This window comes from Mastigoproctus giganteus, chromosome 1, assembly GCF_048544385.1.
Source record: "Mastigoproctus giganteus isolate SK-2022 chromosome 1, ASM4854438v1, whole genome shotgun sequence".
NCBI classification, from domain to species: domain Eukaryota; kingdom Metazoa; phylum Arthropoda; class Arachnida; order Uropygi; family Thelyphonidae; genus Mastigoproctus; species Mastigoproctus giganteus.
This window is the reverse complement of record NC_143575.1, coordinates 186,592,488-186,613,132: the sequence shown is the minus strand read 5'-3', so window position 1 is coordinate 186,613,132 and position 20,645 is coordinate 186,592,488. Positions and strand designations below refer to the sequence as shown.

Genomic DNA, 20,645 nt, shown 5'->3' with positions numbered 1-20,645 from the left:
AGCTGAACATTCCTTGCTCTCATAGTCTTTGGCACCAAATCAAGCACAGGCAGAGGAGTCACAATACACTGTTTGAAAGTGGCCATACTTTTGGCATTTAAAACACCTCAGTGGGTTTGGAATATAAATCCTCACTGGGCAGTTTAAGCAACCTGACTTGAGTCCACTTGGTGTTGAATGTTACGATGAGAACTCTCATAGAAACAAGGATTCCCATCCTTTTGCATCTATATTCTCTTGACAGCTGTCACACTTTGATCTTTTAATTCAGAGCAGATCTTCAGAGACATGAAGATCCTACTCTGATATGAGCAGTTCAGAGTTTTATGATGGGTTACAATGATAGGTATTCTCTTATTGATGTGGCTTTTAGAAATTGCTGTGCATGTTTTGGGCTTGCAGTCTCAATTAAAATATCTCCAGAACATAGTCTTTTGACAGATCTTAGAGATCCTGCCAACCCTTCTAATCCTTTCTGGACAAAGAAGGATGTTATTTTTCCAACCTACTCACCAGTGAAATGGAGAATAAGCAAAAGCAGTGTCACTCATGGTTGTCTATCCTCCATTCTGGGTCTTTTTGAATTGGTGTCTTCCAAATGGTGAGCAGGGGCCTTATTAGTGTAGGGGAGAAAAATGAGATTTAAATTACTCATGAGAGTAAAATAAAAATTTAATTCCCTAATTACCTCATCCACCATGGAGGGGATGCCCACTTGTGAACTAGCAGGTACTGTGTATACGAATGGGATGCAAAGCTTACTTAGAGCATCATAACCACATTTCCAACAAGTCTCGACCATGTCCAGGAGGGAGGGAGACTTGTTCGAATGCAGTTGACCCTAGCATAAGAACCACCCGCCGAATGAACTCAGTCGAGCCAGTCTGGGACCTCCCATCTTGTCAAAGCAGAGGCAAAAGTGGTGTATTAGGGATGACCCCCTCACTCACCAGGGTTCCCCTTATCAAGTTACCAAGGGTCTTGTCAAATGGCTACACATGCTAGATTCCAGAGATGTAACCCTGGAACTAAGGTATGAGCAATGGATCCCAGTGATGCAAATCTGGAAAATATATATATAAATTGTATGGATTATTTATAATTTAGTAATATAATTTTAATTTTTTTACATCAGAATTACACACATTGATTAATCATTAGCCCAACAGAGAACAAAATGAAAATATTAGCAGAGAAAAAAGAAAAAAAAAAAGTAGTGAACAGACTTACCATGCCCAAACAACATGTGAACTGCAGCTACTGATCAAAAGAAATAATCAACAAATGTTAGCACATATAGGGAAATTTTTTTTGGAAAGGACAATCTGTGTTGAACACAAAATGTATAATATTGTGCCTGAATATAGCCCAACAGGTAATTAGGTTCACACAACAAAATTAAAATGTAGTAGTAAGAATGGCTGATGGAGCAGGAAAGACAGAACCTGAATTCCATAAAGGTAAAGAGATAGTGACATAAGCAGATATAGTTTCTCATTCATCTTCAAATAAATCTAATAACCTTTAAAAAAAAAATAAAAATGAATATTATAGAATAGCTGAAAGTGAGAGCCAAGATATGGTATTATATCAGGTAAACTTAGGGTCACTTTCCTATTCCTATAAAAAGACCTTGAGCTGAAGTTGCCATGTGTGAACTTTATTTGTGAAAAATAGCAGTGTATGCTATATACAATACATAGTTTGAAAACCTGATTGAATCTAATTCACCAGCTGGGTAGAGGTTTGGCAATTTTTTTTTTTTTAATTAGTAATATTTATAGTTTTTCTAAAACAATATAAAATTAGAAATTTATTAAAAGCCCATTTATTATTATAAAAGGATATACAGGTTACACTTGTTATTTATAGAAGCAATTCTGAGTCACTGGGACAGAATAGTATTAACATGTACTGATTTTCAAATATTAGAGGAGCAGCGAGTAAGGCACCTAAAGAACTTGAAACATCCCTTTTGTTATATACACGTATATCCTTTGAAGTGGAGATATCAATTTTAAGGTTTAGGTAATTAATATGATCTGAAGTGTTCTTTTTCTTTAAATGAAAGTTCTTCAGGATATAATTTACTGAAATTGATAGTTGAGGATAAATATATCCCCTACAAAATGGAAGAATAGAGGTATAGGTTAGCAATTATACATGAAGCCTGACTACCCACGGACATCCCTTTGAACACTTTCACTACTGGCTTCAGCAAGAAGCTTTTTTGGCCCAGAAGTGAAACCACAGGATTGAATCAATCCAGACTGTAAGGCAAAAACATATCTGAGCTTTCTTCTCACTATGGCCACTGGTGAAGGTTTCTCTACAAAAATATCCAGTTTTTGTTCTGTCAAACTGGAAGAAAAAGTTCTTAATCAGGCGGTTTTCCTTTCCAAGTGGATTTTTTAATGGCACATATTTGCATCACAAAAGTGAATGTGTTAATTTGTAGATAAGGGAAGTTCCATTGAATACATAATTATGGAATATACATAGGTGAAGCAATGTATTCCAGTAAGTTATGTTACAGTTTATGGCTACATGTTCCACATAATTCAATCAGGGCCAATTTAAAGTTGATTTGATTTTATACTTGTAAAGTGCAAGTCAAAAGTCTGTATCCATACATGTTACACACTGTTATTCAGTAGTTTCATTGTTGACTATAATATTGCTATTAGGGATGTTTCTCAGGATCGATTTTAATAACTTTTCAAAAGGTGTGTATGAGATTTTTGTATAAATTAATAATAATTGGTCCTGAATGAGCTATACATGGAACACATACAGGCTTTAAACTGTAATATAACCTGAAATACATTACTTAACCTATGTATGTGCCATAATTATGAATTCAATTAGTATATAATCTATATATTAAATATAGAATTACATATATTAATAAATTAAATGAATTATTACTATACCACTATATACCTATTTCTTTTCATTATTCACACAATGCGTATGTAGCAAAACCAGCGAAAAATCAAAACCATTGAAAATTACCCAATGGACATTTTTTTTTTTTTTTTTTTTATGTGGCACAATTTTCACACAAACGTGGATCTGGAAAGAAGTTTACACCTATACTTTTCCAATTAAAAGTGAACACCACAGTAGAGGAATACTAAAATTCAAACTTCTGTAAATTCTATTTATTATTTTTTTTTAATTAAAGGTTCTGTTTTTGGTATAAAGTTTACACCAAAGCATCTGCAAAAGGGTTATTATTTAGCATGTTGATGTAGGAAGTTATAAGGGAATATAGTGAGGACAAACAAGTGCACACTACACAGATTTAGGATAAGTTACTGTCTCTGCTGATAAGATAAAGATTTCTTCTATTATATAAAGCATAAAAAGCAAATTCAACAATTTAATGTGCACAGTGCATTAACTTCCAGGTTCGTTAGCAATAGTAATAACTCATGATTTACTTAAAAAAAAAGGAAAAATGCACACAGAAAGAAACAAAAAAAAAAAAAAAAGCAATGATTTATGTATAAACCAATAGAATTTCATTTCTGTGCATATGCCATATTCCCATTTGTTCCTCCAATCAGCCCATGGCAAAAAAAAACAATATTAATAGACAACATAGTGAAGGCTCAATAAATTGTTCCAAATGATCCACATATGCAATTACATGAAAATCCATCTGCTGAGAACAAAGTTATTACATGCAGATGAATAGACAAAGAAATAAATTGCCAGATTTCTATTGGCCTAATTTTAATGAAAAGCCAACCATTAGGTTTACACATGCATAGATGGATGAATGGATAGACATGGTAAAGACAAGAGCATTATGCATATATGCTAATATTCCTGAAAACACATGATATCAACATAGTCTAAGAACCTACATGATGTTACTACAAATGGATATTTTTACCATTTCATGTATTCTTTGGACAAAGGGAAAAGTTTACCGGAATCAGACTGGAATAAAACTAATTCATTACAAATAAAAACAGCTTTTTTTACCATATATTTAAAAATATATTCACTATCACTTTAAATAAAATACATTCAAGAAATAGAAACTTTATTACTTGAATTGTTTTTAATGAGAGTAAAATAATTAAATAAGAAAAATGAAATTTTCATTATTCCATAGTCTTACTTGATCAAAAAGCTGCTTTCCTAAGGTATTTGGCTGGATGGCAAACTCAAGTTCAGCATCCATTGTAAGAACACGAACATTTACCTAAAACATGATGCAATTAATTTTTCACTATTTTATTCTGCTATTTCAATCAATTTCTTATGAAAATAAAATTTCAAATTTTCTAGGATTCATTTTCATGCTGATTTTCAGTTTATTTATATTCTGAATGCATAATAAAATTTTAATGACCACTGGCTGTTATATCCATATTAATTTAGATGGCTTAAGTAAACAGATATACAGTAAAACACTAAATATGGTACCATCTGGACATTGAGAATGCCAGATTTTAGAAGTATACACAGTGGTTGAGCAGTTTTAGAAAAGCAGATGTCAATGAATATTAAGTACTAACAACAACTCATTAACATCTGTAAATTATTATATTAACTAGCACAGCACTAATGATTAAAATGTAAATAATCTTCCAATTTACTAAATACAAACAAATGACAATAAGCAGTCATGGCAATTGTTATCAGAATACCAACAGACATGCTTCAGAGAAAATACTTTTGCAACAGAAAAAAAAATTCTTCTTCAAGAAGAATTATTATAATGAGGCAATCTTTCGTGGCATTTTAATAATGTACTGTGGATAAATTCAATTTCTCAGACCTAACAAATATTAAGTTTTGCATTACCCAACATAATTATAGCAGAGAAAAATGACAGGCTGTCAAGGTCACTCACTAAGCACTCTTCCATGATGTTAGTAGAGAGCAGAAGCAAAGTGAGTGACATGGAACAGCATGTTATAACTGCATTAGTCATGCACAGGCAAGCTGTATGGAGACTTCTGAATAAAAGATGTTGAGCTTCTTAAAAGGATCCAAAGATAGGCAATTACATGGTGAGATCGGCAAAAGGGTGACCATATGAGGAAAGACTGATTATGCGGGCTACAGAGCTTGGCAACCAGGCAACTCATAGGTGACCTAATTGAGGTTAGTAAAATAAATGAAGGCAGAATTTCACTGTTATAAAGAATACCAGAACTTGGGGTGGGGGAGGCATAAACTCAAATTAGAAAGAAAAAAGCTTTAGACTAGATTGTAGGAAGTTTTCTTTTAGTCAGCAAGTCGTTGATTGCTGGAACAAGTTACCTTCACAGGTAGCTGAGGCTGACAGCTTAAATAAATTCAAAGTTTAACTGGTAGTTACTTACGTGAGAAGAGAAGCAAATAATTTGTATTTTCTTTTGGCCAGTACAGCAAAAGTCTGGTGCTTACTTGCACTATATGACTATTACTATATAACTAATTACAGCAGCAACAAAATAACAGTGGTTGTGTGAAATTAAATCTAACCTTAGATTTAACAAAGGTATACATTTTTCCAGCTGTACCCACACTGGGCATTTTCAATCTCTTTGCTCCCAGCTGTTTTAAAGTGACAAAGTCATCAGGTTATGCAAGCCCTGCACAACCAGCTGAATGCGAGAGAGAGCAATTCAAAGTTAATAAATATGAGGATAGTTCAATAAAGAATCGCACTGACCTTGCTGCAGAGGTGCTAGCCTATTGATTCTTGGCACAGGTTTTAGTCCTTCTCTACATAGCCACCGTGCAGATTCACACATTTTTCCGATCAATGGATGAGGCTACGGATACTGTTTTTGTAGAAGTGGTGAGGTTGGTCTTTTGAACCATGACCTCTGTTGCAGAAATGAGTGTCTCGTCGTCAGGGAAGTGGGTCCCTTAAAGAAATGATTTGAGGGAAAGAAACAAGAAGTCCGATGGTGCAAGATCGGGTGAGTAGGCTGGATGGGGCAGTATTTCATATCCACAAGTGGCCACTTGTGTTGTTGCAATTTCAGAAGTGTGAACTGGGACATTGTCTTGAAGCATTCTCACACCTTTGGACAACATGCCACACCTACATGTTTTGATTTTCTCCCCTAATTTTGTGAGTAATTTGGCACAATAGGCACCTGTAATTGTTCTACCTTTCAGCAGGTAATCAGTCATTATTACGCTTTTCTAATCCCAAAACACTGTCAGCAAGACCTTTCCTACTGACGCTTGGACCCTTGCCTTCTTGGGGGTGGGGAACCTTGATGTCACCATTCCATAGACTGCTTTTTACTTTCAGGGTCGAAATGGTGTATCCAACTTTCATCCTGAGTGATTAGACGAGAGAAAGTCTTCCTCATTTTTGTGGTACAGGGCTAACAACTCTTATGATTTCTGTTGTCGATCAGCCTTCTGGAAACCAGTCAATAAACGGGGAATCCATCTTGGACTCAATTTCCGTAAATGGAGTTGGTCATGAAGGACTGTTTCAACAGAGCCCACACTAATCTTAACCTGGGACAATTCGCACATATATCAGGAAATCTTCCATGATTAACGACCATTTTTCTGATCTTGCTGTCATCGATTGCTGAATGGGGACAACCACACCTAAGTTGTCTATGCCAGTGCTTCACAATGCTAGGATGGGGCTTCATCCTTATATACAGCAGTCATCTCCTCGTGGATTTCTTTAGATTTCCCCTTCAAGAACAGATACCGGATTACAGCTGTCTTCAACTTTGTCACACATTCAGCTCTGTAAGAGAAAAACAAATTAAGATACGGATGAAATTTTACACCTTTAGTACAGAGATATGTATGATGCTACACACAAAATATCATGATTGCTGTTGTTTGTTATTTTGTTTTTAGGAGCATTAGCAACTAAGGCCATATTGCTCCGGGATATGCTGTGGTCATTCCCTGATCTTTCCGCATTCTCCGTATTTGGTGGTGACGGGCTCGAACCCCGGTCTAATCAAGAAGTGTGTGCTACACACTGCTGCTCCTTCCCACCTGGCTACGGATGTGCCTTATCATGACTGCGATGTGTGGAAAGAGGCAAGGGCAATTCTTAAAAGAAAGTATAAGTCTGCAGGACTATCTAATCCTTCCATCAGTTTTGCCATGCAATTGGATTTAAACACATTAATAATGTAATGTGTCTTAATTCTCACAGCAGAAGAAGTCATTATAATTAGTTGCCTTGGTATTGCACTACTTTCTAGAAGATCACCTTCCTAAAAGTGTAAAAGATGAGGCTGCTGTGACAGTGTTTCAAGACTACCAGTCCCTCATCAGACAGCAGATAGTCTCTAGTGACAAAACTCAAATAAGACATGGTTTTAGCTATATTAAAAGTTCAAAAACTACAACTTCCTATAACATATGGCAGCTCACATCGAACAACTTCTTTACAACTGTTTTGTTGCCACTACTAGACCACCTACTCTTTGATGAGGTTTCAGGTCTGACTGGTCCCTCTTTGATGAGGGACAAGTCAGACCTGAAACAGGCTGCCATAGAAGTCTAATTTTTAAACAAGCAGCTGATAGCCTTTTGATGAGGCCTTCAATTTGAAAGTAATCAAAAACCAAGTAAAGTCAAGTATGTTGTGTTGTAAAATTAAGTCCATTGCACTGTCTATGTAGTTTAAACTGTTTTTGAAGCCTGTAAGATTTAAAGGACAAAATAAATACTGTATGCAATTCATATAAATAGAGAAATGTCACTTTTTTTGGAATTATTAGCTAGATTAGTGCTGGATTGCTCTCTTAATATTTCCAATCATAAAATGTTGATTTTTTTTGTTTTTTTTTATTGCAAATTTTGCCACATTTTAAAGAATTCTGCTTTGGAAGGTGCGATAGACTTTGCAGAGTTGATATTGTACAGGCCACGTTTCAAACCTCTCGGCTTCATCTGGCTAATAATTCCAAAAAATAAATAAATTTAAATGTTGCTAAGGTGGAAATATACAGAAAGAAAAATTAAAAGAAATAATGAACAGCAACTTCAGTGCTGTCAATAAATTAACAGTCCCTGATGATTGGACTAGGAAGTCTATGAGAAACTACTAGCTGTAAATTCCATTTCTCTTAGTTGCTGGTTTTGTGTTGATCTTGTTATTTGGAGGGGGGCAGGGAAGAAATGTTACCTAAGGAGCTGGCATTGCCTCTAGCCAAGGCTGAAGCTTTGAATAGCAGGTGAGGAAAAAACTGGCTGTCTTACTACTGAGGTTGATATTGCAGAACCTCAGAGCAACATTCCCCAAACTGTTCCATGGGATGTGAACAAGTGTTCCGTGAAAAGATGTAATTAATAATTTTAAAAAAATAAAATAAATTTTGCATATTTGCAGCATACCCCACTTTTGTATCATTATAATTTTTAACATTTCATTTTTTTCGGTTATTAATATACTGACAGACTAATAATAATCAAATAGACCATGGAATATTTTATTTTGGCAGGCTTTTGCATAGAGACGTATGCATAGAAGTAATGATATCTATGAAAAAGTAGCAATGTAGTGATCATATAAGCCATTTGTATGCAATTTAGCCTGAAGTACACAGGTTGAAGAAAAAGGAGAAGCGAACCGTTATCATAATTAAACTCGCTTCCTTGTAGTATAAATTTTTTTTTTACAATTATCAGTATTTCGAAATATTATTATTAAAATAAATAACCAAGGATTTGTGGTTGAAAAAAGGAACTTTAAAACAAGAAGCAAATACTTCTAGTATTGCAACTGTGGTCGATGAAAATTCCATTCCATTTCTCAAGAGTTGTTTGTTATTTGGTTTTTAGGAGCATTAGCAACTAAGGCCATATTGCTCTGGGGATATGCGGTGGTCATTCCCTGACCTTTCCACATCCTCCGTATTTGGTGGGCACGGGCTCGAACCCCGGTCTAATCAAGAAGCGTGTGCTACGCACTGCTGCTCTTGCCCACCTGCCTACGGAGGTGCCCAATAAACATGAAAAAGGTGCTGAAGTGTCGCCTATAATTATTCTACTTGTCTTGTGTCAAAATTTATATAGTAGTAATGGAATGTGCAAGGATACATAATCAGGAATGTGCAAGGATACATAATCAAGATCACAAGCATTCCCAGGAACGCTTGTGATCAAAGGTACTAAGAAAATATCTGCTGTTTCTCTTAATTTCTAAATCAAGAAAGCACGGTTTCATTTTTTGAAAAGAGGGAAAAAAAATCGTTCATATTATATTTTACATCAAATCTCACGTTGTAGTAAACCTTTATAAATAGGAATACAGTATGTAAATAAATATGTAAATATTCATTTAAACACATAAATAAGTTTACATTTGTCACAATCACTTTTTCTTTCATTTTGAAGATTATCCAGAGTTTCAGATTATCTGGGTAAATTTATTTTCTATCCACTCAAGATAATTGAGACTAATGTATTAATATTTTGATATGCTAATAATCCTGATAGTTTGTGTGTCAAGTATGTAAATGAACAGCAATTACACACAAAACAAAAGAACAATTTCTTCTATGATTAAGATAACTATCAGAATTCTGGCTGCAAAATAAGAAAAAAGATGAGCCTTCTCGATATATCTGAGGTACACCTTATGTGATAACTTCAACAATGATTGAATGCAAAAATAAAATACAAGCCAATGATGTGACTGGACCAAGATCATTGGCTTTTCATCTAAAAGTTAGAAAATCTAATATCCCAAACTGCCTACCAGTGTTGCCAGCAGTTCTTTCTGACGACATACCAATTTATAAGACTCTGCAAACCTGGACTTCAGAATACACAAAAACAAGAAAGCCAAAATCATTTGGTTAGTGGTACCATATGAGCTGATTTGAGAAACATATTTCTGACAATCACAATGGACTCTTGGGTTCCAGATTAGATATGAAACTTTTCACACAACCATATCTGGATATCCGCATCACCAAAAGCATTAACATTTAATAGAGCAGATCACGTTTTGCAGTGATATTCATGACTTAATAGATGATCAAGATCACAGGCATAATCTGAAGAGCAGTTCCTTTAATAAGCTCAAAATATAGCTTAAACGCTAAGCTGCTGCATAATGGAGTCCTTCATAACAGCTTATCATGACACACCAGCATCTATCACTTGTTTGGAGACTTCTGCTGATTCTCATCAGCAATTGGAAGAATTCACATCAAAGGCAGATACTGTTGAGATATCAGAGATGTGGTATCACACAGATATAAGGAATGCAGAACTGGAATTTGCAGAGTACAATGTGTAGAGAAAGGATAAGAAGGGAGGAGGAGTTATGCTATTAGTTAAGAAACACACAAAATCCAAGGAAGTGAAGCAAGTCGACATTGCTGGACAGTGCAGTGTCGAGTCAGTTTGGTGTGACATAAGCATTGGGAGATCAAAATTGAGTAGGAGTGTGTTATAGGCCTAATGACTCTGATGAGTATAATAAGACACTGTACAGGGAAAGAGTTGGCTAGTAAATCAGAGTCTTATAATGGGGGATTTTAATTTCCCAGATATTGACTGGAATTTGTGGATTGATCACACTCACTAGCAAGGCTTCTGTGGATTTATTGGATGATTGTTTTCTACATCAGCATGTTCAGGAGGCAACTAGAGTAATAATACTCTTGATCTGATTATCTGTAGTGATTCTTCATGCATTAAGAATCTGCAGATAAAGGAACCACTAGGTGGCAGTGATCACAGCGTGCTAAAGAGGGATTTACTCAGAGGTAACTACCATCAGGGGTAAACAGAAGGGTTTTTGCTTTCGCAAAGTCAACTACGGGGGTCTGAGACAGTATTTAAATTCTACACGGCGGGACCAACTGATGATGTTACCAACAGCAAATTCAAAATGGGAAGCATTCAAAGAATTTACATACCTAAAAAATATTGTTCAAGGTTTAGGCCTAAATGGATGTCAGATGAACTAATAAGACATGTGGCACAGAAAAAAAAATGCATGGGATACATATAAATTAATGGGTGACATGGAAGCCTATGATAGATATAAGCTGGATTGTAACCAAGTCACAAAGGAGATTAGGCAGGCAAAAGCAGATTATGAGAAATCTTTGGCAAAGGATGCAAAGAGTTCTTTACCTATGTAAACTCTAGAAGGAAAAGGATAAATCAGATTGGTCCACTAGACATTGATGGTTCAACTGTTGTTGATCCTGCCCAGGTGGCTAACAAACCAAATGAGTATTTTGCATCTACATGAGCTAGATGATACTAGTGAGCTAGATGATTTTGTAATAACTGAGGAAAGTGGAGGAAAAATTGTTGAAGATAAACAAAAAAAGCACCCGGGGTTAGTATTAGTAATGGCCGCATGGTGCAAGAAAGCCCATGGCTTATGTAGCACCAGCAAAAAAAAAAAAAAAGACAAAAAATAATAATAAAATAAATTAATAATAATTAGTAAAAGAAAAGGAAATTAAACCTATCATCCTATGAGCTTCCCTGACCCAAAGGTACTATCCAGATGACCTTTGAATTTCCCCAAACTGTCAGCCTCTACCACCCATGAAGGCAACTTATTCCAGTAATTTATAACTCGTTGGCTAAAATAAAACTTCCTGCAGTCCAATCTAAACATTTCCCCCCGTAACTTGAATTTATGTCCCCTAGTTCTAGCATCATTTATAACCTTGAAAATTACATCCTCAATCATTTTACTAATGCCTCTCACAGCCTTAAACACCTCAATCAAATCTCCTCTAAGGTGCCTAGTTTCCAAACTCTGCAACCCACATATTCGAAGTCTTTCTTCATATGGACACCCTTTTGCCGATCTCACCAGGCGAGTTCCTCATCTTTGCACTCTTTCAAGAAGCTTATATATCTTTCTTTAGGTGCAGTCTCCATACTTGAACACAGTATTCCGAGTGTGGTCTAACAAAAGCCTTATATAATGGGATCATCACGTCCCTATCTCTACTTGCAAAAGTTCGATAAATCATCAATAGGACACCATGGGCCTTCCTTGCAACCTGTTTACAATGCTCAGAGAATTTCATGTCTGACCGTATCGTAACACCCAAGTCCCTTTCCTCCAGTACTGGGTTTAGTTGAACTCCACCAAGTGAATAAGTTATTTTGGGATTATTGTTTCCCAGGTGTAATACCTTAACACTTTGTTGGATTAAAGCACAGCTGCCATTTTTCTGACCATTCCTGAAGTCTGTCTAGGTCTCACTGAAGAAGCTCAGTTTGACAGTGATCATTAACTACTCTACCAATTTTAACATCTGCAAATTTAGACATCACACCCTCTATCGCTTAATCGATGTTGTTTATGAAAATTAAAAACAACTGGTCCTAATACTGATCCTTGGGGAACCCCACTTCTTACATCAACCCAATCTGAGGAATAGCCATTTATCACAACCCTCTGCCTCCTGTCCTGAAGCCATCCTGCTATCCATCTAAGGATTTTCCCAGTAATTCCAACCTGTTCCAGCTTATAAACCAACTGCTCATGTGGGACTGAATCAAAAGCTTTGCTGAAATCTAAATAAACAATGTTGAAATTATTCCCTAAATCCAGCTTGTGAGTGACCCTTTCAAAATAGCAAACCAGATTTGTTAAACATGATTTTCCCTTTACAAAACCATCTACAAGTTATATTAAAGGAGACAGCAAAGGAAGTAAGCAAACCCTTAGCAATAATTATGAGAGCTTCTTTGGACTCAGGGGAGATACCCATGGACTGGAGATGTGCAAATGTGACCCCAATTCACAAAGGAGGATCAAAGGGAAACAAGTAATGATAGACCTGTTAGTTTAACTTCTGTTACAGGAAAATTAATAGAGGCACTGGTTAAACAAGCACTGCAGGATCATCTATACAAGACTTCAGTTATAGCTCGGACACAGCATGGTTTTGTTGTGCACAGGGAAAGTCTTGCCTGACTAATTTGATAGGATACTATGATGTGGTCACAAAGGAACTAAATGCAGGGAATAACTTTGATATTATATACTTGGATCTTTGAAAGGCTTTTGATACTGTTGCACATGGAAGACTGCTGCACAAATTGGAGCAGTGTGGCATTGGAGGCAAATTGCTGCTATGGATAAGGGGATGGTTGAGTGGCAGAAGACAGAGTGGTAATCAATGGACACTGCTCATTGTGGACTAATGATATTAGTGGAGTCCCTCAGGGTTCAGTGTTCAGTCCATTGTTTTCTGTATTTATAAATGATATTGACGAAGTATATCAAGCTTAATGTCCAGGTTTGCAGATGATACAAAGGTTGGCAGGGTTGTTAAGGACACTAATGACAGTACGGTGCTGCAACAGGATCTAGAAAAGTTGAGCAGATGGGCTGAGAGGTGGCAAATGAATTTTAACATTTACAAATGTAAAGTACTACATATGGCAAGCAGTAACCCCAGAGTAACATATCAACTCTTTGGTACTACACTGACAGTGGTAGAGAACGAAAAGGACCTGGGGGTAATTGTGCAGGCAGATATGAAGTTATCGGAGCAGTGCAGACAGTCTGCAAGAGTAGCTCATTGTGTCTTTTCAATGATATACAGGAATTTTTCTAGCAGGGATAAGGAAGTGATTATCCTCTTGTATAACACAATAGTCAGGCCACACCTTGTGTACTGTATACAGGTCTGGAGGCCTAATTTTAAAAAGGATGTAAAGCTGTTGGAACGAGTACAGAGAAGGGCAACAAAATTAGTGAATAGAACAAAGGGTTGCTCTTACGAAGAAAGGCTTAAGTTTTCAAATTACAGTGTCTGGAGACTAGGTATCTGCAAGGTGATCTGATAGAGGTGTATAAAGCCTTGAATGGTTTAAGCATGCTCAATGCTGATGGGATTCTTCCTCTTGCTCAGAATAATCACCTGAGGGGCATAAATTCAAATTGAGGAAAGACAAATATAGGATAGATGTGCAGAAATTAGCCTTTAACCAGCAGGTAGTTGATTGGTGGAACAGACTTCCATCCTTTGTTGTGGAAGTTGATAGCCTAAATAAGTTTAAGGCTGAGCTGGACAAATATTTGGAACAAACAGAGGGGTGAGATTGGAGTTTTTTTTTTTTTTTTTGGCTGATTCTGCATAAGCTTGCTTTCTTGCATCATATGCCTCTACTAATGCTAATTCCTGAAGTGCTCTTTAATCAAGTGTGTAGTTGGCCTATATCAGGTGAAGACAATAGAGTCCCTCCCCAAGTTATTCTGCATTTTTCAGTACACATCACATGCAAATCAGACCATTTCTATAGACAAATGTAGTACAAAGATTTCAGTGACAAGTGGCAACCATTAAAGAATTTAAATTTTTGTTGCATAATGGGTATACCTATTCATCTATACCAACTGTTATTAGTATTAGTAGTGGCAAATGATGCAAAAAAGCAAGCTTATAAAGCACCATGCAAAAAAAGCACTACAAATTTCACCCATACATTATGTTATCCTTTGAAGGAAAGCTACAAAAATATGGAATAATTCAACACAAAAAATTAATTACATAGGATAATGTGGAAGATTTGTTTCTGATCTGTAAGTGGTTACTCTTTCACTAAGTTTTTAACTTGTTTTCACAGAAATTTCCATTTCTTGGGTGAACAGGACAGCAGAATAAAGGGTAGAATCAAGACTTGTTCATCTTGGAAACTTATGTTCCTGGAATTCTACAAACCATAGTTAATAGGGAAAAGATTTTGTTCTAGTATGCATATTAAATTAGGCTTAATGGAAAGCTTCATAAAAGTGCTGGACAAAGAATGTAGTTTTCAATACTTGAAACAAATTTCATGGACTTAGCGATGAACTAAGTCCACAGTGAAGAACAGATTAAAAAGGAAACAATGGTCTGCAAACCAAGATGTTAAAGTCCTTTTGATGACTTCCTCCGAGTACACAAAAAAACATAAGAATGTCTTCAAGGCATTTGACATGGCATTTTTTTTGGCTGTTTCTTTTCTTTTTAACTTCACAGGAAATCAAAGATCAGCGTAATGAGGATCTTGTTGGAAATCTAACGAGGATCTTGTCAACAAACTCCTATGACTATACAAAAATTGGCTTATAATACAAGCTTTTAAGTCATTTTTTTATATTTGCATTTTAATGATATTGACAAATACTGTTTTTAGAAATAAATTTGTTTCTATTTGAGTTAAAAAAAAAAAAAAAACCTTGTTCTCCAAACAGTATTATTAGATGAAAAATTTATTTTATTAATACAATTGTATTTTAAGCTAAAGCATTAAGTTAAGTAATATTTAAGTCTTCCAATAGCCCAGTTCAGCAACTTTTTATCTACAAATTCTGCTTGTAGCTAGCAGATACCTTTGAATGCTGTAAGGGAAACTTATGTTTTTTAGCCTTCAGAATTCACAATAGGAAGCCACCTGGCCAACAAATTTATAAGTCCACAATTTACTCCAAAAGTCATACAGCTTCTGCTATGAGTAATAAATATTTGAAATTGTAACACTTCACTGAATCATATCAGCATACAAGTCACCTTGATGGTACACAATATGAAAACCTCCACTAAATGCTTTTATTTTTTTACCACATCAACTTCTTTTGACATTCATGGTGTACCGAATCTTTTTCTCTCATTGATCTTTTGTAATTGTGATTGACAAGAAAGCTTTCCTTTAAGGCAGTGTTTTGACTCATATCTAGACTATTTGTAACTCCAGCTGAGAATGCATAATTTATTTTCTTTGAAGATAAATCTTTAATTATAATTATTTTATATTTATTCCTAATTTATATTTAACTGGGTTATCATTGTATGTATATATTTTTCTTAACCATGAACCCCAGTACACAAGGCCCATTCGTTACAATCTTTAATTATATTAGTTTTTAATAAACTTTATTAATTGTTATTGCTTTCTAAACAGAGGTTATCACTGGGTTATCATTTGCATTGCATTGGAAATGAAAATCTGCAGAATAGTTTTGACAAGATGAGAGCATGTCAGTAACAGGAGTACCTGCGGCATGAAATGAAGTGCACATATAAACAATTTAATTCCAGACGATGCATCACTAGAAGCCAGAGAGCATTACCAATTGGAGAAATTGCATGTGGCGGTAAAGCAAAGTTACTGTCAATAACCCTTCATGACATGTCAATCAACGTGTCTATAATTAGGTTTAACTTAATCGTGAATTTCTCCTTATTATAGGATAATGAAGACATTTCTAGAATTTTCTGCAGAGAATTCAATGTAAACACTTTCAATAATAATTATTAGAATTTTCTGCTGTGTAGATGTAGTGAAACTATTCCATCCAAGTGACGGAGCAGCAAGTAATTCATGTGAGGTCAAATTGACCCCACATGACTAACACAAGGCTAGATAGTATTACAAGTGGGTACATTATGCAAGGAAGCAAACTTATGGAGCAACAGCAAAAAAAAAAAAAAGCTTATGCAGCAACATATAAAAAAAAACTACCCACCATCTATATGCCTCTAATAATTTGTAATCCTTAAATTTGTTCAGACCACTCACTTCCATAATAACAGGTGGAAGTCTGTTCCAACAATCATTTACTCAAAACAAATTTCTGCACATCTATCCTACAATTTGTCCTCTTAGATGTGTTGTCTGAGAAAGAATAAAGATGTAATCAGTGTTTAGTTTAGTCAATCCATTTAAAGCCAGGTATTCTTTAAGGTGCCTAGTTGCAAGTATTGTAATTTGAAGAACTGAAGTTTTTCCTGAAAAGAAAATATTTTTTTGTGTCCCTGAATAATTTTGTTGCACCCACTATGCCCGACTAATCTGTGCATCCATTCCAAGAGATCCACATCCTTTGAAAAATACAACTTCCAGATGTGTATGCAGTACTCAATATGCAACCCAACCATTTTTTTCATACAAGGTGCTACCCAAGGGGCTTAGAGGGGAACAGGTACAGGTATCCTGCGTGTTATCAGGTGTTGTTATTTGGTTTTTAGGAGCATTAGCAACTAAGGCCATATTGCTCCGGGATATGCGGTGGTCATTCCCTGACCTCTCCGCATCCTCCGTATTTGGTGGTGACGGGCTCGAACCCTGGTCTAATCAAGAAGCGTGTGCTACGCACTGCTGCTCCTTCCCACCTGGCTACGGAGGCGCCTGTGTGTTATCAAGACACTCAGCCTAAAACACTGATGGATCCAATATCTCTCTATTACAGAAGATTTAGGAGAAGTCCGGTTGGCCTGCCTCCCTAAAATCCACTCATACACACCTTCTCATGCAAGAAACTTGATGATTTTATGCATGACTCATTGAAAACAAGTCATTCAAGCATGCAAATTCTAGTCACTAGTTATTGTTGAGGGAGAATAAAAGTAGCATCAATTCCAACAAGTCCTCATGAGCATAAATATATGAAATTTGAGTAGTTGACATCTAAGATGCACTTTTCTCATAAGGACTTGTAAAATCTTCTTAGATTTCTCCGTTGTATCAACGGTTATCCTCAACACAACTTTTTTTATATATACACGCACGTGCACGCACACACTAATTTTGTTTCTCCATTCTTTTGTCTTCCCAGTCGGCCTTCTTCAATTTCCTCTTTTCCATAGCCACCCTCACTCCCTCCATCCATCCATGTGCTTTTCAGGTCTTCCTCTCCTTTTCCTTCTAAGGGTGCCCATTCCATGGCTTTTTTTTTAGGTAGTCTTCCTTCCTCCATTCTCATAACATGTCCATACCATTCTAATCTTTTTTGTTCTATTTTCTCAATGATATTTGAGCATCCATTTCTTTTCTTATGTCTTCATTCCTCACTCTTTCTTGGTGATTCCCCCCCCCCTCTCTCTGGGTAACTCAGGAATTTTTTTTTTTTTTTGGCTGGTGCAGCATAAGCCTTAGGCTTCCTTGTACCATATAGCTAACAATAACTCTTTCTAATTTAGATCTCCAAAAATCATCTCGACAGCTGGCAATTTCTTCCTTGCCTTTATAATCCAAATCTCAGATCCATATAGTAGGATACTCTGAAATATTGCATTATATATTAAGTGTTTGGCTTTTGGTAGAATATTATTGCTCCATAATATTGGATTCAACATTCCCAAGACCTTTCTTCCCTCATTAATTCTTCCTGTAATCTCATTTTCAGATGAACCATCCATCTGCACAATAGCTCCTAGATATTTTAACCTGCTTCACAATCTGTGCTCCATTTACACTCAATGTCCCCTGTTGAATTCATATATTCTGCCTTATTGAAATTTACTGTCAAACCACATTCTCTATATTGTTCCAATACCTTTCTGCACATATTGTCAGCATCCTCCACAATCAGTACTTGGTTATCTGCAAACAAAAGATTTGAAAGGTAATTTTTTGAGCCACACAATCTCATTGGTCTGCAATCTTTGGGACCAAGCTTCCAGAGTCACTTCCAGATACAACTTGAATAACAAGGGGGATAAACAGCACCCCTGTAGCCAGCCCTTTGATGTTTTGAATTTCCTTGATATTTCTGACCCAAATTTTAATGCAGCAAGTGTTATTTTTGTATATTTTTTGGAGGTATGCATCTTTTTTTTCCTTTATTAATTCTTTTAACTCTGAATTCATCCAGGTACTTGGTGTCTTTTTATCCATTCTGCCCAATACTTTTCTGCAATCTTCATCACTGTTGTTTTTAAGTGCTCTTAAACGTCATTTGTATTCTTTCGGTTAATTCTTAGCTTAGTCTTCTGTAGAGATCCACAATACTCTTTTCCTTTAAGGATTCAATGTTAAATCTATTATCATTGTTTTGTTCATTTTTGGATTCATAATTCTTTCCTTTATGGTATATCCACGAAACACCAATGCAGAAAGTGATCAGACCTGCAGTTTACTCCCCTTTGGACTAACATTTTTAATCTGGATTGTACTTTGCTGTTTAAAAATTACGAAGTCTATCATCGATTTCAGTTTCCCTCTTTCTTGTATCCATGTATCTCTCGGTGTTGAAAAAAAGTATTACCAATCTTCAGTTTGAGCTGTTCACACAATTCAATTATTCTCTCTCCATTCTTTTAATTTTCTCCAAATCTTCCTATAATTTTACTATCTTCAGCCTGTACAACTCTTGAGTTCAGGTCTCCCATTAAAAAGGGATCTCTAGAGCTTGGTATTTCTTCCATTACTTCTTTCAGTTCTTTCCAAAACCCTTCTTTACACTTTGTAGATGTATCATTGGTAGGCGCATAAACTCCAACACAATCAAGATTCCTTTTCCAAATATCTTGAATTCCACAGTTAAAATTCGTTCATTCAAAAGATCTCACTGTCAAATTTTCTGATTCTTTTATGGATGAGTATGGAAACTCCTGCCTTGGTTCTATGTCTAATAACACCACTCAAACAGATGGACATACTCCCCGATTATTTCCTTGCCCTTTCCTTTCTTTGTTTCCGACAAAACAATCACATCCATTCCTAATTCATTTGATTCCGATAAAACTTGATCTTGGCTTGTATTTAAACCCTGTACATTCCAGCATCCAACATTCAAAATCCATTTTCCAGTTAGTCTGAGTTTTCTGTCTGGCTTTGTCAGGTCTTTTAGCATTGCTAAGTTTTTACAATGAATTAGGAGCATCAACCCACAACCTGGAGGGCCAGAGTACCTCTTAGTCTGGCTCCTCACTATAGATCTGCCCAGCTTTGGCAGATCTTTAGCCCCCCACCAACGACAAGGTGGAGATACCTGCAGGAGACCCTTTTAAAATACTTTGTATAATACCTTAACATTACACTTCACATGTAACAGAAAGAAGCAATTATTGTGCTGCATACTAGTTCTAGATATAGTAAAACTGGTACTGCATGCACATATGGTAGATTCATGGTATCACAGCTAGTTCCTGGTGGTGGCACACATCACAGCAATAAGTTGGAATCATCTAACTCTGCTTGCCTTTAACCATTAAAGGCTCAAGAGCCCAGATTTTTTTTTTCTTTTTTTGTTTGTTTAATTTTTAAATTTGTGGGTGAATCTAAAAATAGTTTTCATGGCTCTACTCACTTGCTAATGGAAAGTAGTTTGCTTTTTTCAAAATATAGACAAGAGATGTAAAGTTTAAAGAATATTTTAAATGCTTATTTTAATATTAGTAATTACCTATAATACTGTATACTTCATATTCATACAAAGAAAAACTGATAAAAATGTTTGGCTAGAAACAAATTCGTTTTACATTAATGAAATACTTACTGGCTTAGGCATCTTATAAAAAAAGTTACAGTACACCAAGCAGAATCTGAAAACAAAGTATTACCTTATTACTTATTCAAATATTTTTGTACAAATGAAATAAACTCAAACATTGAAATAATCATGTTGAAACAGAAAGTAAATTATATTAAAAAAAAGTTTTGATATCCCAAGTCATTAAGATAATTATGTAAGATATTCACTTTAAATTAGTGAATTTAAGAGATTGACCACTTATTAGAAGTATAATGTTACAACTTTTATAGCAAAATACAGTACTTTGTGCTACTAGTTGGATTTTGTATTTCAAGCCCTTAAACTATATGTAACTTTAATAACAAGAATATAATATTTAATTTGGTGCATTTCTTTCTTTTCAACTCTTTAAGTAACAGAACTCTGGAATGAGTGAAAAACTGACAGAACACCATATTTG

General features: G+C 35.5%; 1 protein-coding gene across 1 annotated transcript in view; it reads right to left on the bottom strand.

Moving 5' to 3' along the window:
- Positions 1 to 20,645, bottom strand: part of LOC150091369 (moesin/ezrin/radixin homolog 1-like) — a 220,619-nt gene that overhangs the window by 177,145 nt on the left and 22,829 nt on the right. Inside the window, exons 2-3 of the mRNA XM_090375244.1 lie at positions 20,210 to 20,255; positions 4,136 to 4,219 (exon numbers count right to left, since the gene is read on the bottom strand). Of these exons, the coding sequence (XP_090231370.1) occupies positions 4,136 to 4,219; positions 20,210 to 20,221 (96 nt within the window). The 5' untranslated portion in view covers positions 20,222 to 20,255. The remainder of the gene's footprint in view (positions 1 to 4,135; positions 4,220 to 20,209; positions 20,256 to 20,645) is intronic.